This window comes from Syngnathus scovelli, chromosome 1 (assembly GCF_024217435.2).
Source record: "Syngnathus scovelli strain Florida chromosome 1, RoL_Ssco_1.2, whole genome shotgun sequence".
In the NCBI taxonomy this organism is placed as follows: Eukaryota; Metazoa; Chordata; class Actinopteri; order Syngnathiformes; family Syngnathidae; genus Syngnathus; species Syngnathus scovelli.
In genome coordinates this window covers 29,459,811-29,477,651 of record NC_090847.1, presented here as the reverse complement: position 1 = coordinate 29,477,651, position 17,841 = coordinate 29,459,811, and the positions used below count along the sequence as shown (strand labels likewise).

Genomic DNA, 17,841 nt, shown 5'->3' with positions numbered 1-17,841 from the left:
ACTATTTTGAAACTTAATTTACAAATTACGGATGGGAAAGATTTCTTATATTGCTAAAGATATAATATCGCGGTTGGTCATGTTATATCATCAGTTTGTATTCAAAATAAGTGAGTGTTCTTTGCCTCAATCAATGTTCTATTTGACGTTTTGCACCGCGTGTTGTATTGAAGTTCTTCCCATAATATAGCTCAACGGGAGCAACCAGAAAACAAAGTTAAAAGAGTCCAACTTTCATGTTCACTTTGATTGTGTGGACTGTGGAGGGAGGGCTTCTTCTTTCTTTCGACTGTGCTGCTGGGCTCGCTCGCTCGCTCGCTGACTGTTGATGACGTGACGCTTGGAGGGCGTGTCCAATGCGTCAACCCGGAAGTGATGTGCAGTGGCGCGTTGGGGTGAGTTGGGTTGAGTTGGGGGGGGGGGGGGAACACAAGCAAAACAACTTCGTCTACGGCCTTCTGCGCTGCCTGACAAGCAGAACTTGAGAGACGAACGAACCGAACCCCCGAGGAGGAACATGTGGATCCACCCGGAGGAGGTTCTTCTTGCTGGGCCTCTCTGGGTGTCCGAGCGGGCCAACCCGTTCTTCATCCTGCAGCGGCGGCGGGGCCACGGCCGCGGAGGGGGGCTCTCCGGTCCGTCATCCTCGTCTTTCTCATGATTCCTGTCATTCCTATCGCCTTCCGCTTTATTTGTCTTCCTCTTCTGCTGCTTTTTGTCTTTTACCCCTTCCCTTCGTCATTGTCTTTGATTCTCTTCTTTTTATGTCTACTCTCATTGTTCGTGTCGTCCGGATGGACTTTGGTAGAACACAGCAGCGAGTGTTTATTTCTGTGGGCGCGCGCGATGACCGCTTGGTGAATGAATGCGTGAAAGAGCGAATGGACGTCGTGACGTCGGCAGCCATGTTGGGCTCTCCAGTCTGCTGATGGACACCAACTTGTTATGCTGGTACCAAGAGGTTGAGTGGGCGCGTCTTGGTACCAACATAAAAAGTTCTGGATACCCATCGTATTGGTCCCGAAACATTAGGAGCTCTTGCAACAAACGAGTAGTACAAATCGGATCTTGAATCGGTAGATTTCTCACGCCAGCATCTTTTGTTGGTATACGACTTCTTGGATTTGTTGGATTTCTCGACAAGAACCTGTGTTGCCTTTTGACGAGGTGGTCTCTGCGTGCAGGTCTACTGGTGGGGACTCTGGATGTGGTTCTGGACTCCAGCGCCAGGGTGGCCCCCTACAGGATCCTCCTCCAAACAGCCGACTCGCAGATCTTCTGGAACGTTGCCTGCGGTGAGTCCCGCCCCCGGATGGGACTCCTGACCCCGACTGACTTTTGACCCGTGGGCCGGCCGCGTGTGGCAGGTTCCTCGCGCAAGGAGATTACAGAGCACTGGGATTGGCTGGAGGCTAACCTGCTGCAGACAGTCGCCACTTTCGACAATGACAGCGACGTCGCCACGTTCGTCAGGGGCAAGATTTCCGTACGTCTTTCATTATTATTATTATTATTATTATTCTTTGAGCTTTTTGGTGACGGCAGTATGAAGTGGGCTTAGTGGGGTCTCACGAGGAGACTTCCTGCTCGGCGCAGGGCCTGATCGCAGAGGAGAAGCGGGCGACGACGGGCCACGACGGGCAGGAAGAGGATTGCAGTAAGTTCCAGGAAGCCCAGCTGAAGATGCGCAAACTGTTTGGGATGCCCGAAGAGGAGAAGCTGGTCAACTACTACTCGTGCAGCTACTGGAAAGGTCGCGTGCCGCGGCAGGGCTGGCTCTACCTGTCCGTCAATCACCTCTGCTTCTACTCCTTCCTACTGGGCAAGGAAGGTATACGACACCACACCACACCACACCACACCTTCTGGAGAGGCTCGCTATCGGAGCGGTCCCATACACTTCCTGTGTCGTATGTGCATTCGTGGCAGTCACTCTGGTGGTCCCGTGGACAGAAGTGACCCAGCTGGAGAAGAACGCCACCCTGTTGTTCCCGGAAAGCGTTCGCGTGAGAACTCGGGTCGGGGAGCACTTCTTCTCCGTGTTCCTCAACATCAACGACACCTTCAAGTTGATGGAGCAGCTGGCCAACATGGCCATGCGGCAGCTGCTGGACAACGAGGCCTTCGCCGCCGACCTCTCGCTGCCCAAACCCCGCAAGACCCTCAAGAACGTCTCCGCCCTCAAGAGGTCCGGGAAGTTCCTCTTTCTTGATTCCGCCGCCGCTCACGCCGGGATGTTTTGCGGGCAGGGATCTGGACGCGCGGGCCAAGAACGAGCGTTACCGGAGCACCTTCCGTCTGACGCAGGACGAGCGTCTGGACGGACACACGGACTGCACGCTGTGGACGCCCTTCGCCAAGATGCACGTGGTGGGCCAGCTCTTCATCTCCAACAACTACATCTGCTTCCGGAGCCGAGAAGAAGACCTGTGCCAGCTCATCATCCCGCTCAGAGAGGTCCAACGGACGCTTGAGAAATTGAATTTTCGGTCCAATTTTTTCGGGCCGACCAAAGCCCGACTCCGTTCTCGGTGAATTTGACGCGAAGGAGCAAAAAGTGTGCTTACTGAGCCGTTTTGTTGTCGCCGCGTTGGGCCCGCCAGGTTTCCATCGTGGAGAAGGCGGACAGCAGCAGCGTTCTGCCGTGTCCCGTGTCCATCAGCACCAAGAACAAAATGAACTTCCTGTTTGCCAACCTCAAAGATCGGGACTTCCTGGTCCAGCGCATCTCCGACTTCCTGCAGAGGACTCCCGACGACAGCTCGTGGGGGGACGTCAGTCCTCTGGCGGCCGCGGTGCGATCGCCTCATTCATTTGCTTGTCGTTTATCAGTGCGCGGCAAACACCGTCACCAGGGAGGGAGTCTTTAAGGTTGTTGTCCTCCCTACCTCCAGGCATCTTCCGGCGTCGCCAAGGAGCGCCACTATCACCCCGACGTGCCCACGGCCACGCAAGGACTTCTGCAACTTTACCGCAAAGACGCTCCAGAGGACCTGGGCCCCAAAGCTGTGAGTCAGTCCGCCCAAACACGCTTTCTATGCCGGTCCGTTGGCAAAAGAGACAAGATGTTTACTGGGAGCTTAGCGTGGAACCGGTGAGACAAACCAACTTAGTACATACTTCGGTTTACGAAACGTGCACATCAAATACGAACGAACGTAAAACATACGTCGCACTTTGGCCTGCGAGTCAGCAGACGGGGCACATGAGTTCGAGCCCTTCACTTCGTCAGACTCCCGCCCGATTCTTGTGCCCTCGAAGTTCGACTTACTTTTGGTTTATCTTGAAACTTAATGTTAACAGTGTACAAATTACATACAAATAGCAAACGAGTTGGTGACCCAAAATACGTTTCAACCATCGCGAGAGCTACAAGAGCTCCGCTTAGTGGCCAGCCGTACAATTACATGTAGTGCATGCCACGCACTCGACACGCTCCATTTTCTCCATCCACCCGGATGTATTCATTTGCCGCACTTTTTATCGAATCTGTTTGTTCAAAAGTAATCTTCAAATATTCTAATAAGTGCGCCTCCTTTTTAATTGTGTCCGATTGACAAGTTAAACAGACCACACTGACAAATAATGCGGACATTTAGGCTGGATGCCATCCAGCCATGGTCCAGACTTTGCTGGCGCTCACGTTGTGTCGTGTGACAATCATCGGTGTGCGTCAGATGAAGGAGAAGATGAAGGAGGAGGCGTGGAACATCCACTTTTCCGAGTTTGGCCGCGGAGTCTGCATGTACAGGACGTCCAAAAGCCGAGAATTAGTCCTGGGCGGTATTCCGGAAAGGCTCCGAGGAGAACTCTGGATGCTCTTCTCAGGTAGGCGGCCGGCGCTCGCTCTTTCTGGCCTCTTTCCGCTGCTTCTCCTCTCTCCCGTGACTCTTGTTGGCCTGGGCCTTTTGTTGCTTCCCCCTGCCGCCCCGCGTCGGTAGGAGCGCGCAACGAGATGTCCATGCACGCCGGTTACTACGGCGACCTGGTGGAGCGGGCGGCGGGCCTGTGCTCTTTGGCCACGGAGGAGATCGAGCGGGACCTGCACCGCTCCATGCCCGAGCACCGAGCCTTCCAGAACGAGACGGGCATCGGCGCCCTGCGCCGCGTCCTGACGGCCTACGCCCACAGGAACCCGGGCATCGGCTACTGCCAGGTGGGCGACGCCTCCGAGCGGCCGGGCCGGCCGCGTGACTGACGACGTGCCCCGACCGCAGGCCATGAACATCGTGACGTCGGTGCTGCTGCTGTACTGCACTGAGGAGGAGGCCTTCTGGCTGCTGGTGGCGCTCTGCGAGCGCATGCTGCCCGACTACTACAACACCAGGGTCGTGGGTACGCCGCCGCCGCCGCCGCCTTGGCTCACAAGTGACTGCGTCTCAGCGTGCGTCCTCGCGGCTGACCCGTGTTTGCTTGAAGGCGCTCTGGTGGACCAGGGGGTGTTTGAAGACCTGACCCGGGCCTTCCTGCCCCTGTTGTACCAGCACATGCAGGATCTGGGCGTCATCTCCACCATCAGCCTGTCGTGGTTCCTCACCCTCTTCCTGTCCGTCATGCCCTTCGACAGCGCCGTGGTCCTGGTCGACTGCTTCTTCTACGAGGGCATCAAAGTCATCTTCCAGGTACGCTGGCCGTCATCCCGGGCTGCCTGCCTGCCACCTTCTCACGCTCCCGTGCTGCCTGCAGGTGGCGCTGGCAGTGCTCCACGACAACATGGACGCTTTGTTGGCCTGCAGCGACGAGGGCGAAGCCATGACCGTCCTGGGAAGGTAACGGTCGGTCGCCCTTGAGCGCCTGGTGGGATGCAGCGCCACCGGCTGGACACGTGATGCGCGTGTGAAGGTACCTGGACCACGTGGTGAACAAGCAGATCGCCACGCCGCCTGTCCCCCACCTGCACGCCCTCCTCACCGGCGGAGACGAGCCACCGCCCGAGATTGATATCTTCGAACTCGTCCAGTCCTCCTATGAGGTCAGACCGGGAGAATGACGTTTACCCGAGCCTCAGTTGCTTCCATCTCCAATTTTCATGCAAAGACCAGTTTTAGAAGTTCTCTCACAGTGCGTGTTGGCGGGGCTTTGCGCGGGGGCCGCAATATTGGCGCCACGACAGAACCGCGCCAGCCGCGCCTTCAAATTGTCGATTTCGCGGCCTAACCAACCGGCTGACTTGTGCGAGCAGAAGTTCAGCGGCCTTCGCTCCGATGTCATCGAGCAGATGAGGTTCAAGCAGAGGTTAAAGGTGATCCAGTCTCTGGAGGACACGGCAAAACGGAGCGTGGTGAGCCGGGGTCTCGGGCTAACGGGCTCACGGGCTAACAGGTTGAGGACAACGACGGCTGGCTGCCTTCTGTGCGCAGGTGCGAGCCATGGTGACCGAGTCGGCCTTCGGCATGGAGGAGTTGGAGGAGCTCTACTGCCTCTTTAAGGTGAGACGGGACGGGACGGGACGGGAGGGGAGGGGAGGGGAAGGACGCTCGACGACAGCTGACGACAGCTGCCGACAGCTGCCGACAGCTGACGACGACCACGCTGGTTTCAGGCCCGGCACATGAGCAGCCGCTACTGGGGCTCGGGCGGCACTGCGGCGGAGCGACACGACCCCAGCCTGCCCTACCTGGAGCAGTACCGCATCGACGCCGCTCAGTTCTCGCAGCTCTTCTGCGCCCTGGCCGCCTGGCGCTGCGCCGGGCACGCGCCCGTCCTGGCCGGCCGACTCTTCAGGACGCTGGATCGCGACCGCGACGGCCTGGTCAACTTCAAGGAGTTTGTCACGGCGCTCAGTGAGTCTGCGGAGGGCGCTGGCACGTGACCTTGGTCCTCGTGCTCGCCTCGCTCTTTGTGCAGGTGGGATGTACCACGGCGACATGACAGACAAGCTCAAGCTGCTTTACAAGCTCCACCTGCCGCCTGGTAACGTTTGTATATTTGCCTGAGCGTTTGAACGTGGGCCAGTACGGCGGTGATCGTGTGTGTGTGTGTGTGTGTCTAGTGCTAGCACGGCCAAAAACGTCATTGTTTGTGTGTCAGCTCTGTGTCCCGAGGAGGCGGAGTCCGCGCTGGAGGCTGCAAACTTCTTCACCGATGACACGCCTAAAGGTAAGCGCGCACTTTGGTCGGCGGCCATGGATTTCGTTTGCTTCAAGGGGCTTCTTTCTCTTCCTCCCTTTCTTCTTGCTCCTCCAGAATCTTCCTTCTTGTCTCTTAAAGACAGTTTTGGACCGCAGCGAGTGACAGCAGGTTTGGTTGGGGGGGGATGATGATGACGATGATAACGATAATAACCATGACGACGACGATAACGCAAAGCACTAGGGTTAGGGTTCGCGTTGCAAAGCATGTATGCATTTACACAACAGCTAATAAATGAATAACAACAATACAACAGAACACAACATGAAAGCGTGTAAGTGGCGTCGATTTGTGCCACGATGTCGATGTGCAACGCTGTTTTAACACCCAAGTGTGATCCGTCACTTGAGGCACGTAGTAAATGCAGTCGATGAAAACCCCAAAACAAGGGCCCCAAAACAGATCCCTGTGGTACACCAGACTGACAATGACGACTGACAATGACGACGATGGTGACGTAGCTGACAATGGCGATGATCGCGGTGTGCAGGTGAGGACGCCAACGCCGAGTCTGACGGCAGCGGCGAGGAGAAGAAAGGTAACGTTTGCGTCGCCGCCGTTTGACTGCAAGTTGGGGTGCGGCTGGGTATCGTGACCTTTGACCTTGACCCACAGAGGACTACAGGTACTACCTGCGGATGTGGGCCAAGGAGAAGGAGCCCAAGCAGGAATCCATCAAAGATCTTCCTCGGATGAACCAGGTCAGCACTCAGCTCTCGTACATGTTCGGATCGGTGAGTCTGATGAAGTCTGACGTTGACGCGGGTGTAGGAGCAGTTCATCGAGCTGTGCAAGTCGCTGTACAACATGTTCAGTGAAGAGGAGCACGATGAGCAGCAGCTCTACCACGCCATCGCCACCGTCGCCAGCCTGCTGCTTCGCATCGGCGAAGTCGGAAAGAAGTTCAACAACGGCGACAGGCAGGGCGCCGCCGGACGGCAGGCGCCGGCCGACATCCGCCCGGAGGAGGCCCGAGACGACACGTCGGCCTCATCGTTCTCCACGCTGAGCGACGACGCATCGTCGGCCGATGAAGGCGGCGGCGAGGGGCCGAGGAGGAGGCGGGTCAGCGCGGCCGACGCCGATTGGTCCGTCACCTTCGAGCAGGTTCTGGCGTCCATGTTGACCGAGCCTGCGCTGGTGGACTACTTTGAGAGGAAGAGAAGCATCCAGGCCCGTATTGCCGCTTGCCAGACACGCCGGGCGGCGGAGCGTCAGAGCAGCTCTGCCTCTTCGGACCGCGAACGTGGCGACACTTGACCTCTGGCCTTCTCGCGCGTCCTGGTGCTTCACGTTACTGGCAGCTGCCTGGCTGTAACCGCTTCCTCTTTCGCATTAAAAGACCCACAGTAAGGGTGGCAAACATTCTTTTCCTCAAACAAATACCATTTTCTATGGAAGCAGCGTACTGTTGCCTGCTGCCACCCAAGAAACAAAACAAAAGTGATGTGATCAGTGTCCCGTTTCAATGGCCGAAGTAGTCCCTATCACATATGATCAATTTCAGGTTATACTAATGGGCAAAACAAGACAGAGCAATTCCTTCTGCTTCAGCTCAGTAGTTCAGAATTCACACTGTATAATCATCATCATCATCGTGTTCCAAAAGATTTCCTTTTTATTTCAAATAAAGCCTGAAATTTAACAAGTTTAAATGTGACGTTGAACTTTTTGTTTTCTAGTGTGGCAGCAGAATGTTTCAATAGTTTTCTCTGTGTCAAAAATTGGACTTTTGGGCATTTTTCCCTGTTTCTGCAAACGTTTCATCTGAAATACAAATCTTATTGGTCTGGGGGTTGGAAAAAAACTTCCTGCCAAAATGCCCAAAAAAAAATCCATTTGGGTTTCAGACAAAAAGAACAGACTCGTGAAAGGCTGAGATTTGATTTGCCACAAACTGCGCAAAATGCAAATTTGAGAAGAATGTCTTTTAATGTGAAAGAGACGTGATCTCGTTTCCTGTTGGATGGAAATGCTCGTGTGACGTTTTAAGTGACTGAAATTTGATAAATAAATGTGGAGCGCTCTGTTGTTTGCGTGATGGCCAATAAATAATCAATAAACAAATATTCATCTTTTGTAATCCTGACAGCAATGAAGTGCATATTTTCGTGCACTGACATATTTGAGTCAAGACACAGCTTTGAGATCTGCCGCGCCGACAGGGGACGGGGGGGCGCCCTCGCGCTTCTATGCGATGCCCGGATGTGACGCCCGGATGTAGTGATGTGCATTCCCGCTCTTTTAATTGAACTGAATCTTTTGAGTCAGTTCACTCAAAAGATTCGTTCAAACGTTTTTTTTTCTTTTAATAAATCAAATAATCAAAAATCATAGTCAAAGCTTCACAGAAAGTGAAAAGTGCCACACCCGCCCTCACCCCAACTTTCTGATTGGCTGGTTGATCTGTGACATCACTCAGACACTCCATTAGGTACACCGCCATTTTCAGGTGTACCTAATAACAGGCCACTTCATTAGGGAAAAAGCTTAAGTGAAAGTGATAAGGGCCACACCCGCCCTCACCCCCACTTTCTGATTGTTTGATCCGTGACGGCACTCGGACACTCCATTAGGTACACCGCTATTTTCAGGTGTTCCAAAAAACAGGCCAATTTATTAGGGAAAAATCATGGTCAAAGCTTAAAAGAAAGTGAAAAGTGCCACACCCGCCCTCACCCCCACTTTCCGATTGGCTGTTTGATCTGTGACGTCACTCGGACACCCATTAGGTACGCCGCCATTTTCGAATCACTTTAAGAAGTGATTCGTTCACTCTCGTACACTTAAAAGATTCGTTCCTTTGAACGAATCATAGTTTGCTCACGAGCCAACACTACCGGGATGTGACATAGGTTTTCAAACAAAGCCCGGCCGGCAAAGGAGCGGAAAACACAGGATTTCTTTTTTTGTGTGTGTGTTGTTTTTCTTCTTTATTTTGTTAAACTGTCTGGCTTTTGACATGTCTCAAACGTTTCACGTGGTGAAATGTTTCCGCTGCGACTGCTTCCAGGTGCAACAAGTAAGAGCAACTCAAACACGTCGTACACACGGGAAGCCAACGGCTTCTAACTTTGCCAACGACGTTTATATGAATGGGGATGAAAAGCGCCCTTAGAACCAGCCTCTAAAATAGTTGTCAGTAAGAGTACACGATTACGTAATATGGCTGCCCTTTGGCTTCAGACGCCCAATTGTCAAATCATGATGAAATGTCCGTGGTCCGGCTTGACGTCACACAATCGCTGTTAAAAATGTGCACAAGAAGCGTTACAGTACATCAAATGGTGGGTGGCAGGTGAAGAAGGTGAAAAAGTGGACGTGTAAACTCTGCGGGGTGACGCAATCTTTGCTCAAGGTAAGCAATTCATCTGCTGATGAACGCGCGCGATGTCTTCAAGTTCACTTTGCGTTCACTCTTACGAATGAATTCATCTGAACGGAATGTTCGCAATGCCACATGATGAAGGAATTCGGCAGAGGCGGCGCAGCAGACTGCAGACGGCACGTTCAGAAGCTGAACGCCACCAGGGGCGCCATGTTGGAAGAACGAGATGTGCGGTCGCTCAGGTAACGACACAAAGTGACTCACACAGGGTGATTCGTTTGACGGATTATGTGTCTGTATAACATCAACGAGTGATTGGCAGGAAGCAGCCAGAAGGGGAAAGAAGCAGCGAAGGCCAGCAAGATGAACAAGTGAGATGACGCTCATGCGCGCGCACACTAGCAAGCGCTCATCTTGCGTATGTGCGTACGTGCGTGCGCGCGCGCCCGCCCGCCGCGCAGGTCCATCCACAGGTGAGCCGCTGGAGCAAATACGTAGCCACACCTGAGGACGACGACGACGACCAAGATGTACTTTCAAAGGACATGCAATGTTTCCCAGCCAACACCTTGACTGACAGGTGATGTTTGTTAGGCTCCACCCACTGGCAACCGAATTGTCCGAATGCATCCTAATACGTGTGTGGGTGTGCATCAGAAAGAGGCAGTGTGAAGATGTACCTCAGGTGAGGTCAACTGCTACTCCTCGCCCGTTGAGCAACGCTAACACGCTCAATGCTAAGCCACCTTTGTCTTTCGCTTCGGCGCGAGCGTCGTCACCGGGATGCGACATCGCCGGCCTCAACGGCGCCGTCATTTGGCGGCCCAAACCCTTGTTGCCTGCCTCCTCCAGGTTTGACAGCGGAGATGACTTTGACGTGAGCTTCTGATGAAAGCGTTGATGACCTTCACTTATTTCAATTGGGTGTTATTTTGCAAGTCTGAAAATTCCCCAAACTTTATGTTGACCTCTTGAAATAAAATAACCAGGAAAGCTGAGCAAAGCGTTTTTATTGAGTAGCAATGAATTCTTTTGATTACAGACTTTAGTGAATAGCGTAGTACTGATTACTGCTTTTAATCTGATGTCGCAGAAGCTAAGAAGCGTGTGCTATGACGCCTATTGCTGGAATCAGTGCGGGTGGGGGCGGGGCTTCTTGGCGTACTGGATGGCGTCCAGGGCGGCACCGATGTCAAAATCTTTAGCCTGCAGGAGGCGGGTCAGCCAGCCGCCCTCGTCGGTGAACCCCATGGACAACATGTGACTCAGAGACTCCACCAAGCGGGGATCTGCCTCTGTATGTGGGGGGGGGGGGGAAGAGGAGGTTACTTGTTAGCTAAACATGCCTTCGGGCAGGGGGGAGGGGCACATGGCGAGCCGTTACCTGGAGGAAGGTGAGGGTACAGAGCTGCCACCTTCAAGCCTGATGGATCCTTCTGGACCACTATAGGAACATCCAGCTTCTGGTTCCCCTTGACACTCCGGTCCCCCTTTGGGTTCTGGTCCACATTCGGTTTCTCGTCGTGGTCCAGTTTGTCGTTCTGCAGTAAGGACTGCAGTTCTCCACTGGAAGGGTCCACTTCCTTGCACGTGACATGAGTCCACTCTTCGTCAAACTCTTTGGTGGTGTCGGCTGAAGCCTGACGTCGGCAAGAGACGGCAATGTTATCTGACAATTATCTCACAACATTCACATTGAGGAAACCTTTGTAAAGTGTTACCAGACTGTGACAATGAATGCTGTTTGTGAGCCAGTTTATGGCGTTTTCCAGCAAGGGCGTTTCTATGAGGCCAAATGATTGTTATGACGGTGGGCGATCACAACAAGGGGATTTTTAGTGGCGGAACTACAAAAACGGACAGCAACGTGCCTGTTGGCGCGCCTGACCTTTCTGGGCCGAGCGTCGCCCTCAGCTCCGCCAACCTCCACGTCCCCTTGATCCTGATTGCTCACTTTGGTCCTCTGGCCCTGGTGCTCCACGTCGATGTCCACGTCGATGCCTGCGTGGGACAACAAACGCATTACTTCCCGTCCGGACACCCAGACGGTTAGTCGGCACCCACGTGGCTCACCAAGCGGGCTCAGCATGGCTGCCACTCCCTCTCCCACATTCTTCAGGAAGCTGAGGCCTGCTTTGGAGCCAAAGGTCAAAGATGAGCCCGAAGCCCATCCGCGGATGTTGAAAGAAACAATAATACTGACCAGCGGGGGCGCCACCTCTGGCACACTTCTGGTTCTTGCTGCAGTGGCGCATCTTCTTCACCAGCTTTCCTCGAGGGAACAGTGCCTGAAAAACATGCGCGCAACATGAGCGCAGGCGTGCACGCCACAGGGGCTGCAGAGTACGCGATGCTGACCTGCAGGGGGTGCCAGATGGGCAGCAGGGGGTGCTCGGTGTGCTTCCCTTGCACCTGACAAGCCGAGCAAAGGTCGTAGTCGGGACACACGCTGCACTTGAAGCGGACGCCCGCCACCGGCCCCTCGCAGCCGTCGCACGTCACGTTGGCGTGCACAGCGCCCACGTGGGGTGGCGGAGGGGGCGGGCCCGCCGCCGCCACAAAGGCGCCCGGTGGAAAGGCGTGAACTGGAAAGTCACGGCGGTGCTCCTTCTTCTCTGGAAACGCAAACATTCTGGTTATTTGCACTATTTGCCATTCCTACACTCTTAAAAAATACGGCAGTCAGACCTCTGCATACGATTGCTTAAACATACGGATTTTTAAAGTTAAAGTCCCAATGATCATTGTCACACACACATCTGGGTGTGGTGAAATTTGTCCTCTGCATTGAAGCCATCCCTCCCCGTGTCATTTGGATCCATCCCCTGGGCGAGAGGGGAGCAGTGAGCAGCAGTGAGCAGCAGCGGTGCCGCCGCCGCGGCGCTCGGGAATCATTTGGTGATTCAACGTCCAACGTGAAATCGGATCAAATATTTGACTCAACAGTTCCCAACGTACGACATCGCTAGATGTCGGGATGACATCAGTTCGCATCACGTTATCATATCGTGGTGGGTCCTAGGAAGACTAACGCAAATGCTAGCAGGGGTGAAAATAGGGAGGTGATGATTTCCTCACAATTAAAAGGAGAAATCGTAAGAAAATATGAGCGCGGTTTGAGTGATCCTGCAAAACAATATGGCTGGAATGTCAACAATTACCCCGGAAGAGATGGAACGCCTTTTGCCGAGTTACAATAAGTTACCAAACGTTATGAATCTCTGTCTAAGGGTCAGTGACGATAAAAAAAATAAAAAAATTGATGGATTATTTTTTTGTTACTTATTTATTGCTATCTGCAGTAGATACTAAGGACTTATTATTGCTGTTTGGGAATAAATGAAACAAATGACAGAGTATTCATATGGGACTATTGGCAGTAGGTCCCGGAACGAATTCAATACGTATGTCGAGGTTTGAGTGTATTACCAAAACCATTTTCTTTCTATTTTTTTTTCTGTTTACCTTTGATGAAAACCCGGAAGACGTCATCCTTCAAGCAGGCCATGCCCATGGAGAGCTCGTCATCCGAGGAGAAGGCCACCAGGTCTTCTTCGCAGTCTGGAAAGCAAAACAAAGGCCGACAGTCAAACGGACACAGGGAGGGAGGCAATCTTTTTTTTTTTTTTTTTTTTTTAAAGAATCCGACCTTTATAGTACATGTTGAAAGCACCCTTCTTAAGTCCGGAGAACATCTGACAAGTTTTGTCGCACAGATGTTCGAAGTTTTGGACCTCAGAACGCGGCACCAGGAAGCGACGAATCTCCCGAACCGACTCCTCTTTGCCCAGAAGGTAAGCCTTCACCGTCACCGACATCTTGACTGCTGGCTGCTGTTGCTGCTGCTGCTTGTACGCTTGCGCTCGCTTCTTCAACTCGTCGTGGTCGAACCGACTCGGGCACTTTGTGACGCAGCTTTTAAACGCTTTGTCTTGACTTTGAGTCGGCTACTTCCGGGATGGGCGTTACCATGGAAAGTCAATATTTACGTGTTGCCCGATTGGTTCGGCGCTCAAAACCCGCCCACACTAGCCAATGAGAAGCCTGGCGATGACGGCGCCTTTTCCAATCGGGGGAATTCCCCTCTTCCCACGTGACCCCCACCGCCAAAGATGACGCATAGCCCCAAAAATTCGCCTTGTCACTCCGACGTCAACAACAAAACATTGGTACCACTTCCAACTTTTTCATTTTTCTTTCAGTGAATAACATCAATTGACCAAACAAGTGTCCTTATTTTGTAAATTGCTTTTCAGTATTTTCTTTTCTCTTCAGACATCTTTGTTATTATGGTCACGTCATTAAGTCTTTCAAACTATTTCTTTCCATCTGTCGACTGATTTTTCGAAGTTTTAATTCCATCCCTATGTTCAAACCCAGGTGGCAATGCAGAAAAAGCACAAGCAAAATGAATACGATTTAGTTGCTGGTTTGGTCCAGAAAAAAAAAAAAAAAAAAATTCATAGGAACATTTCATTTGGATTTGACAAAGACAAGCAGTTGGTCTGCTTTCTTGGAGGATATTTAAGGTTAAGGGTGACATTTGAAATGAGATAAAGTCTAAAAAACAACCCAGAGTAATTGCTAATTCTGCAAATCATTGATTTAAATAAAACACTGACCTATTTATTGATCGCATTATCCAATCGCTCCGTTGAATAAATCTCTTCAAAGCAGAACATTTTATTTCAAGCAATTTAAGTTTGAGAAAACAAACACGGTTGAAAGTATAAAGGCAGGAGGTAAGTTTATGTAACAATGCACACTCCCTCAAGGAAAAGAAACAGCAGTTTTACTTACACGACAAGCACTTTTGTTTTTGGCGAGGACACAAATGTGGAAGTCATCTCACCTCCCAAATATTTACGTGAGCATAAGAACACATTTGTCGTCAGCCTTTAACTATAAAGTGGTATTGATGACGCTTTCCGCCTATTTTATGAACATAGTATGAAATAGAATCTTTATTAAATTGTTCAAACCTTTGTCAAACAAATGTTGTCATGGATTTTTCTAGAGGCGGCAACTTTTGGAAATAGAAGCTCGCCTCGAACCTTCTGGAGCATTCCGCCGACGTTTGCCGTCCGTCCGGTCCTTCCCGTCGGGTGACCGCACGCTCCCGACGTGCAACGTGCGACGTGAGTGTACGCGGTGCTTTATTTATTAAGTCGAACACAAACACAAGAACGGGGTAAAAGGAGAGAGGGGACGCAAACAGGGGAGGCGCTCAGATGTAGAGGGGGTGATACTGGCGAGGCGTGAGGCGTTTGCGGCACGTGGGGCACGTGAGCGAGCAGCGCAGGGCGTCTCGCAGGCACTGGCTGCAGAAGACGTGACCGCACTTGGTGGACACCACCAGACGCCCGCTGTCCACCATCTCCGCCGGCGCAACGACAACATGAGCGTCGGCAGCGTACACGGACGGGCGTATACACGCGTGGTGAGCCTCACCTCCGAGTAGGTGTCCATACACACCGGACAGCTGATGGTTCCAGGTGTACACCTGAACACAAGAAGATGCCAGGGCACACGTGGAAGGGCTGCATTTCATAGGCAGTCTTGAAATGGAATCTCGCATTTGGTTTACTACACGTTTACCGATTCTCAACCGGAGTGCCGTGGGAGACCATTGAGTGTGCGCCGCAGGAAACGCTCTCATGCCAAATGAATCATTTTGTCGTGTGAAATATGTGCCTTGGCTCAGTAGAGGCTGTACATTGTTATCAAAACGTTGTTATGAGTTCTAAAAACATATTTACAGTATTGGACCTGGTTATAAAAAAAAAAAATGTTCTTTAAACATATTCACAGTATGTGCACTTGGTTGAAATAAGTTATTTACAGTATGTATACTTTAGCCACATCTACATATGTTACATACACATGTATCGATTTTTTCCATATGTCATTTATACCGTTCATATCCTATTTACACGTTTGAAACTATTCTTGAATGTTCTAACGATAACATATGCGCTTCTATGGTTTAATGTACACTTTTTGATGCACAAAAAATGTACAAATGAGAGGATGACGCGACTTGGTGGATTTCCACCTATCGCCGGTGCTCTTGGAAGCTATTATGGGCCACAAAGCAGGGATTACTGTAAATTGGTCACGTGGGACAAGTTATCAAAATTGAACAGTATTCAATATGTGTGACGTGTCTATGAGCTGGATTGCATATTTGTTCTAGGGATTGGATTGACTTGTATTTAATTGTTTACGATAATGTTGATTTGGCCTGAATTGGTGTGGTTTCTCACCTGACGGAGCTCTGCCTCCGCAGCGAGGTCAAGAAGTCAACACGGGGAACAGCAGGCGAGGTATCGTCGTCGTCGTCGTCGCTGCTCACGACGTAACTTTCTCCCGTGGTGTTCCTCCTGCTTTGAGGACCTGATCGGAGGACACGGGCAGCATCAGGGCAAGTCCACCCACGTAGGTGTCAAATGCAGCGAAGGGACATGTTGTACCTTCGTCCACCAGCTGGGACAGCGTGGCGGCAACGTGACAACAGCCACAGGGAGAAGAGGAGGAGTTAGTTTGAATGCTTCACACTAGCGGCACGATGTGACCTTAGCGGCACGTTTGGCACGTCGTTACTTTCTGTGCACATGCTAAGTGTGTGTGTGTGTGTGTGTGTGCGTGCGTGCGTGCGTGCACGTGTTGTTTACCAGCACAGAGTCATTGTTGGTGAGGTCGACAACATGCGAGGCCTCTGCTGTCTCGGACGTCAGGTCCACCACCTCCTCAACGCCTAAACAGCAACAAGAGCTCGTCATTGGTCACAACCAACGGAGCTTTTGATGATGCATCCAAATTTGATTTGCAATCGATGGCGACAGGCATGACACGGGATCGGTCATGTGACTCCACCGTTCTCCTGGTTGTCCATCACGTCGATGGTCTCGGCGTCGGCGGGCGGGCCGGACGCTGACCTCCCTCGGGGTCTGGCTCTTCTATTGGCCACGCTATTAGCGTTGGACCTTCTGTGAGCATGAGCCGCTCTGTTAGCGCGGCAAGGTTTAGGGTTGCTGGAGACGATCGGGTTCTCCACACGCCGTCTCTTCCTCTGCACCTACAAACGAATGTGGCAACTTTTCAAGTACACGTCGAGTCCAAGGAGGTGTTCAATGCTTTTTCTATGCCATTTAAAGACATTGCTGTGGACAGTTTGCTCAGTCCAAGCAAATCTACGATTATGTATTTCTATCGTTGCTTCATTTTGATATCCACTGCTGCGCGCAGCATTCCGGCAAAAACAACATCAATGACGTCGTCCAAGCCGTCTTCATGCGAGTTAAAATACACCTCATGTTGAAAGAGCAAACGACTTGGAGTCGCAAGTGACATACATAGACCATGCAGATCAGATCCCTTTTAGAGCGGGCGCAACCGAGCGTGGTGGGAACTGCTAACCAACCGGCAGCCAGCCACATTCAAGTATGACTTTTTCATATTAAAGGTGATTTGATTTAGAAAAGCTTCCTCGACGGTCAGTGCTTGATTAGCGTGGACACGCCTACTATATGACGTCAAACGTCAGTTTCGAAAACATGCGAGGTGCATCAGCACTCGCACATTGGGTTGCGTTGGGTTGGTTGGGTTCGAACTTTAAGATTGTGTGCAAACTTAAAGCGTTGCTCATAGCAGGAGGACGACAGTAGGAGGACACGGCTGAAGACACACACGTGACATATTCAGTTACTATTTGGCCCACCCCGCCCTATTGAACCAAATTCATGGAGCACTTTGTTTTTAAGAAAAATCAAGGGAGGAAATGCTTCTTGGGGCCAGAAGCCGCCGAGATTTTGAAGCATTGGGGAAAATGAACGACAAGGTTGCAATTACGAGTTGTCGCTCCACTCGGAGCGCCGCTAAGCTAAGACAAGCTGAGCTAAGACAAGCTAAGCTAAGGCGGCTAGCGTTGCTCACTCACAGCCGGCGTTGGTTCTCTCCTCGGCTTCGTCACTTCTGCTCGTCGTGGTGATCGTAGCCGAACAGTTTCAGTTGGAACGTCAAAAGCGGACATCGGTCGCTGACGTAATGAGACTGTCACGTTAAAAGTGCAACAGTGGGACGTCAAGAAAGGCAAGTTCACAAGGATTCCCGCCCGATTGCTAAGGCTCATGCTAACTATCGCATCCCGCATCCGGCTCCTGCTGGTCCTCTTCTTGTGTGCTGCCGAGCGTGAGAGCGCCGCCCTGTCGGACTGGAGAGAGGGAGGTGCCGGGCAACGGGCGGAAACGGCGCAAATCAAAGGCGATCCTTGGCCCCTGACCGGAAATTGGACCGCATTTGCTTGGAAAGCTCGTCCAAAAAAATAAGAAGCTCTCTTTAGGAGTCGCTGACGGCGTCGGGGTGCCCTCGCCTGCCTCGTG

The 17,841-nt window shown here is 51.9% G+C and overlaps 4 protein-coding genes across 11 annotated transcripts; 2 read left to right on the top strand and 2 right to left on the bottom strand.

Annotated features, from left to right (window-relative positions):
* Window positions 1-379: 379 nt before the first annotated feature.
* LOC125969414 (TBC1 domain family member 9B) lies at window positions 380-8,163 on the top strand. Its single transcript, XM_049721480.2, is given in 22 exon segments — window positions 380-635; window positions 1,185-1,486; window positions 1,597-1,831; window positions 1,930-2,188; window positions 2,250-2,457; window positions 2,604-2,795; window positions 2,895-3,008; window positions 3,678-3,828; window positions 3,942-4,156; window positions 4,218-4,335; window positions 4,420-4,622; window positions 4,687-4,769; window positions 4,843-4,972; window positions 5,183-5,281; window positions 5,361-5,429; window positions 5,543-5,783; window positions 5,848-5,913; window positions 6,031-6,099; window positions 6,187-6,240; window positions 6,623-6,670; window positions 6,748-6,833; window positions 6,904-8,163. Coding segments are annotated over 22 exon segments (3,549 nt in total). The 5' UTR covers window positions 380-517; the 3' UTR covers window positions 7,393-8,163.
* A 766-nt stretch (window positions 8,164-8,929) lies between these two features.
* mrnip (MRN complex interacting protein) lies at window positions 8,930-10,463 on the top strand. 2 transcript variants are annotated; one of them, XM_049732181.2, is made up of 7 exons: window positions 8,930-9,154; window positions 9,431-9,490; window positions 9,602-9,702; window positions 9,783-9,831; window positions 9,922-10,040; window positions 10,118-10,145; window positions 10,313-10,463. In XM_049732181.2, exons 1-7 carry the CDS (start codon window positions 9,095-9,097, stop codon window positions 10,316-10,318), a joined length of 423 nt encoding a protein of 140 aa, XP_049588138.1. In that variant the 5' UTR covers window positions 8,930-9,094; the 3' UTR covers window positions 10,319-10,463. The 2 variants fall into 2 exon arrangements, with proteins under 2 accessions (XP_049588138.1, XP_049588127.1); XM_049732170.2 differs by having other exon boundaries at window positions 8,933-9,154; window positions 10,118-10,463.
* sqstm1 (sequestosome 1) lies at window positions 10,454-13,418 on the bottom strand. Of its 6 annotated transcripts, none has more exons than XM_049729764.2 (8): window positions 13,110-13,413; window positions 12,926-13,021; window positions 11,819-12,075; window positions 11,664-11,748; window positions 11,525-11,590; window positions 11,349-11,461; window positions 10,845-11,100; window positions 10,454-10,755 (listed from the first exon to the last, which is right to left on the bottom strand). In XM_049729764.2, exons 1-8 carry the CDS (start codon window positions 13,276-13,278, stop codon window positions 10,592-10,594), a joined length of 1,206 nt encoding a protein of 401 aa, XP_049585721.1. In that variant the 5' UTR covers window positions 13,279-13,413; the 3' UTR covers window positions 10,454-10,591. The 6 variants fall into 6 exon arrangements, 5 of the variants coding, with proteins under 5 accessions (XP_049585721.1, XP_049585660.1, XP_049585858.1 ...); XM_049729703.1 differs by having other exon boundaries at window positions 11,525-11,593; window positions 13,110-13,412; XM_049729901.1 differs by having other exon boundaries at window positions 11,534-11,590; window positions 13,110-13,411.
* A 709-nt stretch (window positions 13,419-14,127) lies between these two features.
* Window positions 14,128-17,692, bottom strand: rnf4 (ring finger protein 4). 2 transcript variants are annotated; one of them, XM_049731953.2, is made up of 7 exons: window positions 17,400-17,681; window positions 16,337-16,538; window positions 16,135-16,217; window positions 15,934-15,946; window positions 15,727-15,856; window positions 14,912-14,963; window positions 14,128-14,837 (listed from the first exon to the last, which is right to left on the bottom strand). In XM_049731953.2, the coding sequence occupies exons 1-7, from the start codon at window positions 17,610-17,612 to the stop codon at window positions 14,688-14,690; spliced, it is 843 nt and encodes a 280-aa protein (XP_049587910.1). In that variant the 5' UTR covers window positions 17,613-17,681; the 3' UTR covers window positions 14,128-14,687. The 2 variants fall into 2 exon arrangements, with proteins under 2 accessions (XP_049587910.1, XP_068507029.1); XM_068650928.1 differs by having other exon boundaries at window positions 14,128-14,963; window positions 17,400-17,692.
* Window positions 17,693-17,841: the final 149 nt, after the last annotated feature.

Excerpts from the sequence above, each read along its gene's own strand:
- sqstm1 (XM_049729703.1), bottom strand. The coding sequence starts at position 13,278 with ATGTCGGTGACGGTGAAGGCTTACCTTCTGGGCAAAGAGGAGTCGGTT. Across the intron at positions 13,022-13,109 it reads TTTCAACATGTACTATAAAG|ACTGCGAAGAAGACCTGGTG; the intron begins GTCGGATTCTTT and ends TTTGCTTTCCAG. Across the intron at positions 11,594-11,663 it reads CAGAGGTGGCGCCCCCGCTG|CAGGCCTCAGCTTCCTGAAG; the intron begins GTCAGTATTATT and ends TTGGCTCCAAAG.
- rnf4 (XM_068650928.1), bottom strand. The coding sequence starts at position 17,612 with ATGCGGGATGCGATAGTTAGCATGAGCCTTAGCAATCGGGCGGGAATC. Across the intron at positions 16,218-16,336 it reads GATGGACAACCAGGAGAACG|GCGTTGAGGAGGTGGTGGAC; the intron begins GTGGAGTCACAT and ends GTTGCTGTTTAG. Across the intron at positions 14,964-15,726 it reads CGGAGGCAGAGCTCCGTCAG|GTGTACACCTGGAACCATCA; the intron begins GTGAGAAACCAC and ends TCTTGTGTTCAG.
- mrnip (XM_049732170.2), top strand. The coding sequence starts at position 9,095 with ATGTCTCAAACGTTTCACGTGGTGAAATGTTTCCGCTGCGACTGCTTC. Across the intron at positions 9,491-9,601 it reads TGACGCAATCTTTGCTCAAG|GAATTCGGCAGAGGCGGCGC; the intron begins GTAAGCAATTCA and ends CACATGATGAAG. Across the intron at positions 9,832-9,921 it reads AAGGCCAGCAAGATGAACAA|GTCCATCCACAGGTGAGCCG; the intron begins GTGAGATGACGC and ends CCCGCCGCGCAG.